Source organism: Portunus trituberculatus, chromosome 31 (genome assembly GCF_017591435.1).
Source record: "Portunus trituberculatus isolate SZX2019 chromosome 31, ASM1759143v1, whole genome shotgun sequence".
NCBI classification, from domain to species: Eukaryota; Metazoa; Arthropoda; class Malacostraca; order Decapoda; family Portunidae; genus Portunus; species Portunus trituberculatus.
Genome location: NC_059285.1, coordinates 11101346 through 11111345, shown reverse-complemented (window position 1 = coordinate 11111345; position 10000 = coordinate 11101346). Strand labels below are relative to the sequence as shown.

The 10000-nt window shown below is 41.3% G+C and overlaps 1 protein-coding gene across 9 annotated transcripts in view; it reads right to left on the bottom strand.

Moving 5' to 3' along the window:
- LOC123511295 (irregular chiasm C-roughest protein-like) overlaps window positions 1-10000 on the bottom strand; it is a 350053-nt gene that overhangs the window by 63659 nt on the left and 276394 nt on the right. For all 9 annotated transcript variants that reach the window (XM_045267054.1, XM_045267052.1, XM_045267055.1 and 6 more), the window contains 2 exons: window positions 3272-3675; window positions 1215-1327 (listed from right to left, as the gene is read on the bottom strand). In XM_045267054.1, the coding sequence (XP_045122989.1) occupies window positions 1215-1327; window positions 3272-3672 (514 nt within the window). In that variant the 5' untranslated portion in view covers window positions 3673-3675. The remainder of the gene's footprint in view (window positions 1-1214; window positions 1328-3271; window positions 3676-10000) is intronic.

Sequence of the window (10000 nt, the reverse complement as noted above, 5' to 3'; positions counted from 1 at the left end):
GTTCCACAAAACTAATTTCACTTTTTTTTTGCTTTTTCATTATAAAGAGACATGCCAAAGAGGTCTTAACGAGAACTACATGATCTTTAAACATTATTATGTGCATTGGAATATCGGAGTATTGGAGTAAGTGAAGAGCAATTGGGCTTCTATGAAAGACTAAAATACTTATTGGAAGAGGTGGAATTTCTTTTCTTTTGAAAGACTCCATGTGCTGAAAAAAAATAAATAAATAAGATAGCCGGATTTTCCCATTCTTTGCCAATGAACTGTTTGAAGAGGTGGAAAATACTTGTTGTGTTCTGCATTGCTGCTATGACATTTGACTGTGTCTGAGTATGGTATATTTTCTTATGTTTGCATTATATCAAAGAAACTAGTTCAAGAGATCTCTTTTTGTTCTCAGTGAGCACCTGGGTTTTTTTTTTTTTCTCACAGTGATTGGTTTTGACAAGTTTCCTGGAAAATCTACTTCTCTCGGATTTTTGTCTAATGATTTTCATATGATTTGCAGCCTTCACAGGTCGAGTTGCCCTCGGCCAGTTTCCCCATCGTTATATAAAGATAATAAAAAACTTGTCCAGTGATAGCTTGTAGGAAATGCTCGATGTTCTTCATTTCATAACTGAGAGTGCTGTCCGAATGACGGCATAGAGGATTAATTTTTTAATTCCTGTTATTGTTGGAGTCGGTGCTGTGTCCTCTGACCTCGGGCGTGCATACACCTGTTGTACACTTGTAGGGTTTCGCAACATGATAACACACACGCGCGCGTGTCCGCTGGGATTATGGAAAATGTGTCCCGTAGTGGAGTTTTCTTAATAAAAATGACGGAAAATTATTTAAAATGCAAAGAAAATAAGATCTAGATTACAAAAAAAAAAAAATTCATGAAAGAAAAAAGAAAAGAAGACTATTACTACCCTTACTCCTACTACTACTACTACTACTACTACTACTACTACTACTACTACTACTACTACTACTACTACTACTACTACTACTACTACTACTACAACCCACCCCAAAAAGAAAGAAGAACAATAAAGAGAAGATGAAACACACACAATTTGGGGCACAAAAGAGAGGCTATACTGTCTGAGAAGCGAGAAAAAAAACAACAACAACGACAATGAAAAAAGAACCAACAACTACGTAGGCTCCTTGTTTGTTTAGTCATTTATTTGTTTGGTCAATTACTTGCTACTGTTTACCTTCGTCATCTGAGCCGATCATGCCGTAGCGGGAGAAGCCATCCAGGTCCCGCTCCGTGCCTAGCCCAAACCCGTCCTTGGTCCACTGGAGGTGACCCACTTTGTTGATGACCCTGTGGCCCGGCGAGAGGGGTGGGAGAAGAGGACAGGCCGTTAATGGAAGAGGAAAGTATGGAGGAAACAGGGGGAATGGAGGAAAAAGAAATGAAGTCAGGGGAGCCAAGGGATCGTGAAGATAGGAGAAAATGGAGAAGGGAGGAGTAGAGGGGAGAAAAAAGGATGTACGGAAAAAAAGAGAAAGTAAGGAGAGTGGAAAATGGGGAGGGAAATGACATGAGGGGAGACACTTCGAGGGAATATTAAAAGACGTGAGAAGGAGTGAAAGGATGGGTAGATGAAGAAAATAGCGATTGAAAAGGAATTTAAGCATATGAAAAGATGTAGTGAAATAAGTTCATTATATAAACAAAAAGAGAAACATGATAGGAAAGAGGAGGAAGAAAAATTAAAACAGAGAAGTGAATAAAAGAAAAGAAATAGAGGGAATATGGGGATAAAAGTATATAATTTGATTAAAGGTTAAGAGAGAGAGAGAGAGAGAGAGAGAGAGAGAGAGAGAGAGAGAGAGAGAGAGAGAGAGAGAGAGAGATTTTAAAGAATATGAGAGAAGTCATGCATTGTAAAATTTAACAAGAACAAGGAAAGATATTCGTAAGAAAACACTACGCAAAATTTGACTCAGCTTGACTTTTGAAGGTGAAAGAAGACTGAAACAAGATTGCACAAGAAGAATCAACAATAAGGAACAAAACAAGAGAAGAAAAGACAATAAAAGCTGAAAGACAGAACATACACGAATATAGAAACAGAAATGCATGATAGATAGTTTACACACACACACACACACACACACACACACACACACACACACACACACACACACACACACACACACACACACACACACACACACACACACACACACACGCCAATCATGTGACTTAAGGGAACAATATTAGTGAGCTGGTGACCCCTTAACTAACTGGATCCGGTGGGTTGTGAGCCGAACGTAAGGACGGAGCAGATGAACAGGTGTGTTGATTAAAGGACTCGCTTGTTTAAAATGGAAAAATGTACGATGAGACTGACGGACGGCTGTTCTTGTGGCTTGTGTTTTGTGGAGGAATGGAGATGGAAAGGAGTAGGTGAGTTAACAGTACTATTGTTAGGAGTAGTACTGATGGGAAAGAAGGAAGAGGGAATTGAGTAAAAAAAATAATAATACAGCAAGGAGGAACATGATGGGATCTGGGAGAGGAATGAGTCAAATAAAAATAGTAGAAAAATTGTGGAAGGGTGAAGAAGACAAAAGCCAAAAAGATTTGAATCCTCGAAGAGACTTAAAGGAGGATTTGGAAAGAAGATAAGAGATAGAAAAGGAAAAAGGTGGGAGAATATTGCATACAGGACCAAGAATAGAAGTTTGACGGGACCATGTAAGAGAGAGAGAGAGAGAGAGAGAGAGAGAGAGAGATGCATTCTGCGTGAAAATGGGAATGGCAGATAAAGGAGTGAAATAAAAGGATTACATCAAATGAATGGAAAGGTGGAGGTGGAGGTGGAGGAAGAGGCATGGTGGAATAGGACCCTCGAGGTGGAAACATTGGGTGGAGATGACCTGAGAGATTTACAAAGACTAGTGGAGGAGGGCAATGGACAAGGGGAAGTCATAAAGTGTAAAAAAAGAAGACAAAGAAAGAAGAAATATGAATAAACCCAATGAAAGAAAGACTAAATATACGTGGAGATAAATAAGAACAAGGACTATTATAGAATAAATTGATTTGTTATGCAAATATGAAAACTGTTAACAAAAGAGTGAAGGAATGCGCTGAAAGAAGAGAGGAAAGCGAGAGGATGAGAAAAGGAGAGGAAAACTTGATCACCCTCGTGCCTGCTCTAAAGGATTTAACCCGGAATGGGACACACACACACACACACACACACACACACACACACACACACACACACACACACACACACACACACACACACACCTGCAGGGAAGCACCGCCGTGGAGCCCACCACCGCTGTCTGCGGCGTGGGCTGCGTGGCGAAGTACTGTGCGCCCTCCGTCTCCAATGTTTCCACCGCCGAGCCTCCCATGCCAGGCCCAAGCTTCATGTCCTTGCCCGGCCGCTGCCCCGCCCCAAGCTGCGCCGAGGAGGCCCCGTGCAGCAGGTGGGAGCCAGCGGAGGAGCCTGACGGAAGCGTGTTTCTGACAGAAGCGCGGTGGTAGTGAGAGTACTGAGGCTCCTCGCCGCCACTTCTTTTGGTCACCGTCCACAGCGCCGTCGCCGCCTCCGTCCCCGCCTCCGTTTGCGCCGCGCTGGCCGACCACGGAGTCCTCCCCAGCACGAGGCACAGCGCCAGCCAGGAGATCCACCAGGCGAACATGGTCTGGGGGAAGGAAGAGCGGTGGTTGTAGTGCGTTAATGTGTGTGTGTGTGTGTGTGTGTGTGTGTGTGTGTGTGTGTGTGTGTGTGTGTGTGTGTGTAAAGAGAGAGGTCAAGGGATACGCCCGCCCGGAAATCCCAGCAGGCAGTAACACCCAATATTTTCTCAGATATTTCGTTGCTGACAGTCCCATTACCAAAGAATACGTCACCCCCTCCCTCCCTCACCCACGTCATTTTATTCCCCTCCACCCCACATCCCTGTCCCCATCCCTTCTTTCTGCCTCTTTCTCCCTGCTTGTACAACCTTAGTAAGTAGCTAACAGAGTATTTCCTTTTATTTGTCATCTCATTTATCATCCCTTTCTTCTTACCATATTTTCCTTGCATTTCCCCTCTTCCTCCTCCTCCTCCTCCTCCTCTTCCTTTCCACCTTTATTCATTTTTTTTTTTATATATATATTTTGTCTGACTTTTCGTAGCTGACATGAATTCGTAACTCTTGTGCATGTTTTATTTTACTTACTGCCCGTGTTTTGTATGTATGTATGTATGTATGTATGCTTTATTTTTATTTTTAAGTTCCGTGCACGTTATTAAATTTGTGACTTTTCTTTCTTTTCTCTTTCCTCGCTTCTTCCACATAGTTTTCATCTTCCTCTGCTTATAATTTCTCTCTCTCTCTCTCTCTCTCTCTCTCTCTCTCTCTCTCTCTCTCTCTCTCTCTCTCTCTCTCTCTCTCTCTCTCTCTCTCTCTCTCTCTCCCTTTTTGTGATGTTCTCTCTCTCTATTGAATCTCTCTGCTTTCTCTCTGCTCTCGTACGCACTGTACTCTCTCTACTACTACTACTACTACTACTACTACAACTACTACTACTACTACTACTACTACTACTACTACTACTACTAACTACAACAACAACAACAACAACAACAACTACTACTACTACTACTACTACTACTACTACTACTACTACTACAACAACAACAACAACAACTACTACTACTACTACTACTACTACTACTACTACTACTACTACTACTACTACTACTACTACTACTACTACTACTACTCTTCCTCCTCCTCCTCCTCCTCCTCCTCCTCCTCCTCCTCCTCCTCCTCCTCCTCCTCCTCCTCCTCCTCCTCCTCCTCCTCCTCCTCCTCCTCCTCCTCCTCCTCCTCCTCCTCCCTTTCCTGTTTTATTCTTCTCAAAACCGTTACAATTTTGCCTTCAGGTATGTGTGAAGGCAGACCGATCTGGAGATGGACAACACAGGTATTTTGTTGTGTTTTATTGTTGTACATCATCGTCATCATTATCATCAGGAATACAATCAAAGATGGAAATGGGATTAAAGTTAGGAAAAGTTACCAATTGTTTATGTATAAGCTTTTAGGATTTCTTATTTGCCTTGTCTTTACCGAATAAGGTCAAGGATAATTGGGTGGAACAGTAGTAAGAAGGAAGGAAGGAAGGGAGGAGAAAACATGAGGAAGAAGAGGAGAAGGAGGAAAAGGAGGAGGAAGGATTGGTCTGTGGTGTGTAAGGGGAGTGAGTGGTGCGTGACCTGATCTCCTGACAAAATCATCTGATTGGTCTTCGGGAGGTCATACGAGGAAGGCTATTCCCTGCCACCCTTCATAATGTAGCACGACAATGGACCCAACCAAGCCTGTGTATGTCTGTCTCTTTCTAATCTCTCTCTCTCTCTCTCTCTCTCTCTCTCTCTCTCTCTCTCTCTCTCTCTCTCTCTCTCTCTCTCTCTCTCTCTCTCTCTCTCTCTCTCTCTCTCTTTTCATAAAGGCATGAATATAGTCAGTGCCTTAATGTATGTTACTAAATTTGAAGTGAAAGAGTAAAGGCTTTAAAAAAGCGAACGTGTGTTAAAGAACACGACAAATAGGATGAGTGATAAGAGTGCATAAAGAAATTAATGAAACTTATATACATTATAGTGAGAGGGAAACGAATGCAAATACACACACACACACACACACACACACACACACACACACACACACACACACACACACACACACAGCCCGGTAGCTCAGTGGTTAGAGCGCTAGCTTCACAAGCCAGAGGACCGGGGTTCGATTCCCCGGCCGGGTGGAGATATTTGGGTGTGTCTCCTTTCACGTGTAGCCCCTGTTCACCTAGCAGTGAGTAGGTACGGGATGTAAATCGAGGAGTTGTGACCTTGTTGTCCCGGTGTGTGGTGTGTGCCTGGTCTCAGGCCTATCCCAAGATCGGAAATAATGAGCTCTGAGCTCGTTCCGTAGGAACTGAATTGAATTGAATTGATGAATTTATTTATATGCTCAGACTTTACAATTAAAGTATGGAGCACAGCTCCTTTGTAAAAAAAAGTGCATCCATAATGATAATAATGACAATAATAATAATAATAACAACAATAATAATAACGATAATAATAATAATAATAATAATAATAATAATAATAATAATAATAATAACAATAAAGAAAGAAATACAATGTTTCTGAACAGAAAATATTATGAACAAAAAACAAAAGACAACAGTGACCAATAATTCACTATTTTAATAATTTAACGTCTGGCTGTCTCGTCAGAGACTGCAGCAGATCAACAATGAAACACACACACACACACACACACACACACACACACACACACACACACACACACACACACACACACACACACACACACAACACTCCCCTCACGCGGACAAGACAGAGCGGCCACGACCACTGCCACGCCGTCAGCACATTTCTCACCCCGGAACTCCACGCATTTTGAGGCCGCGGCTCCCTAACAAGCAAAATGAGGACAAAGAAGAGAAGAAACGTCTGTGTAAATAATGGCGACTGCAGCTGTACGTTGTGCGCGACAGGACGAAATAACAAGGAAGTAACGTTTTGGTTGGATTTAATTGTTAAAGCTTTGGTGACTGTAGTATAGATTAAATACAAAGAAAATTGTGTTGTGATGAAATAATTGGAGAGCGGAGAAGTAGCCAGACACAGCGGAGATGTGGTAGGGAAGTCTGTGGTGTTTTGTTGCCGCTGTGCACAAAGGAAGGAAAGAAACGGCGTGATTATGATGTGATTGTAAAAGGTGTGATCTCCTACACTCCATTAATGTATCGAGTGTGTTATACCGAAGCGAGAGTGAGAGAAAAAAGTAATATTAAGACGGATGGGATTAATGAAAATTTTGTTAGGGCGACAAGATGTTACAAAATGCTCAGACTATTTTTAGAACTGTACTCTTCATATGTTTTTGTCTTGAGGTGGAATGCAAGTAAATGTTTATGATGTATGTTATTACGGTATCTTTTTAGAATGTAAAATAGGACAAATTATAATTTCAGCGTAGAGAAAAGAAAAAGTGTCATTTATCTTAGCGCGGAAGTTAGACAGGAGAAATAGCTGTAATAGAATGGCATTACGTGGCCTTGGAAGAAAAAAAATATAGGTTTGGAAAAAGTATTGATAAAATTTTGATGAACAAATCTAATATTTAACATTTTTACAAGAAGAAAAGAAAAAAAATTAGGTAATTGGACAGAAAATTTTAAGTTTGCTTTAAAATGAAGATGGGATAGCTATTATCTACCAAAATTGTCTCCATTACATGTTTTTCGCGTCTTTGAAAAATAAAAATGAAATTGCGCTCATCAATGTGGTGTTCAGAATGAATGAGCCTGCGTAGAGATAAATGTTCTTCCAGGTAAAGTTTTGTTGAAAGACATGAAAAGACGAGAAATATCAGGCAGAAAAAAAAGGAGCTGCAAAAAAAAACCTTGCTTAGGAAGAAGGGCAAGAAGAATAGATAAAGAACGAAAATAATGCGGTGAAATGAAGTAAAAAGAAAAAGACTGAAAAATTGAGAATTCTCCTTACTTTTCAAAACTGGTTGGTAAATAGATAGATAGAGAGAGAGATAGATAGATAGATAGATAGATAGATAGATAGATAGATAGATAGAGAGAGAGAGAGAGAGAGAGAGAGAGAGAGAGAGAGAGAGAGAGAGAGAGAGAGAGAGAGAGAGAGAGAGAGTTTATAATTTCTCCTCCAATTTTGACATATAATTTTCCCTTCATTTACAGTATCCATCAATCGCCAGTAAAAGCGAAACTCCCATTTTCTGTATCTTTTGCAGTCTTTATAGTGTACAGGGAAACTTTTGCGCAAAATATAATCAAGAAACTTATGCAAAAGAGAGAGAAAAATGAACGACCCTTGATGATGCCAGGAATTAAGAAAAATCAAGTTTCATATCTCAAGGGAGTGAGTTAAGGAGGAGGATGAAGGAAGGAAGAAAAGGGGATGATGGGAGGGAGAGATGGAGAGATGGATAGGCTATTGGGAAGGCTGAGGAGGAGGAGGAGGAGGAGGAGGAGGAGGAGGAGGAGGAGGAGGAGGCGTGGAACAGGGTGTCTCATCAGTGTTGGTCAGGTATCATAATTTCCTTGCCGGTAAATGAATTATTAGTTGGCCCACCTGAGGGCCCTACTTACCTGCCCTTTTACCTTACATGTGTTCAGGTAAAGATGTGCCCGCAAAGACCAATCACGGTCGCAAAAAAGACCTGTGCACCGAAGTCTAGCAATACCTGTGACGATGCATACCTTAAAACCAGTCCCACTCTCAGAAAAAAAACGAGCATAGCTATACTCCTTTCATGAATGGAATAGACAGAGTATATGAATTGAACAAGTAACGCAGATTAATGGACGTGACTCGGTAATCACATTATTAGTGCGGACCTCTTGGATGGGAATCATAGGTAGGATATATGTATGCACGAGTATTTGCATTCCCTTATGAATGGAATAGACTCAGGAGATGAATGGAATTGACTCAGTAATTGATTTGTTAGTGCAGAGTCAATAGAAGAGGAGAGGCTTCAATGAATTTATGGATGTGGATGATGAGTAGATGTATGTAAGATTGTATTTCATTACCGGGACTCCCACTTATAGACCTAATGGACTCCTGGCATTTCCTTTTCGTTCTTATGCTCGTATCAAAACATGAACTTTCCCACCTGAACCTTAACTTTCCCACCAACGTTAATGTTCCTATGCACTTAATTACAACTCTGACTTTCTCACCTACAACTTGTTTTTCCCAGCCATTTAACATGTAATAGTAACCAATTTGCTTTTCCTAACCTTTTCCCTCGGATTTTTAGCTCCCAATAAGTTGATGCTCCTGACAGTTTTATTTAAAGCTTGATATCCTCGCCTACATCTTGCCTTTCTCAGATACTTCAACAATATCATTCCAAACCACATAACCTGACTGTTTCCCATCAGATTACAAACACTACATAGACTCCAATCAGCGAATGTTCTTACGGTCCTGTCAAAACATCGACCTTCTCACCTAAATGTTGACTTTCCCAGACACACAACACTCAATAACACAACTAATTAACTAACTCTTACCGTTTTTTAACAGATCCCAAATGCTAATGGATTCCACTGACTCTCTCTCTCTCTCTCTCTCTCTCTCTCTCTCTCTCTCTCTCTCTCTCTCTCTCTCTCTCTCTCTCTCTCTCTCTCTCTCTCTCTCTCTCTCTCTCTCTCTCTCTCTCTCTCTCTCTCTCTCTTGACCCCCAGCTCGTTCTCACTCCTCACAAGCCGATTTTCAGCCCTGCCTCCCAGCACTGTGTGGCTCAACGGTACAGCGGGGCCTTTAGTACGCCAGACGACTCTTTTATTGTGGTCTTGCATTGTGATACTTTTATTCTATGACGCCGACAGTGGAAGGACCTTCATCACGGACGTTGTTGTAATGGCCGTGTTTTGTTGTGCTGGCGTTGTTGGGCGTTGCGATGAAGCTGTGGTGCTGGTAGCGGTGGTGGTAGTGGTGTGGTTGAAGAGGAAATGAGATGATGGTGGGGATTGTGTGTTTCAGGGAACTTGTGTATGGTGGTCGTGTTGTGAAGTAGTAGTAAAATTATTATTATTATTATTAATATTATTAATATTATTATTATTATTATTATTATTATTATTATTATTATTATTAACAGTAGTAGTAGCAATAGCAGGAACGGTAGAAAAGGTAATAGTAATGGCATTAGGAAATAACTCTAGTAACGATACTAAAGAGAGAGAGAGAGAGAGAGAGAGAGAGAGAGAGAGAGAGAGAGAGAGAGAGAGAGAGAGAATTTTAATAAGACGGTCCAACATCCCGTGAGTTAACAGCAAGACACAGTGGCGAGCGAAGCGAACAAAAGCCTCCGTGATTAGCTTTTGTTTGGAGAGAGACAGAGAGAGAGAGAGAGAGAGAGAGAGAGAGAGAGAGAGAGAGAGAGAGAGAATCCGAGT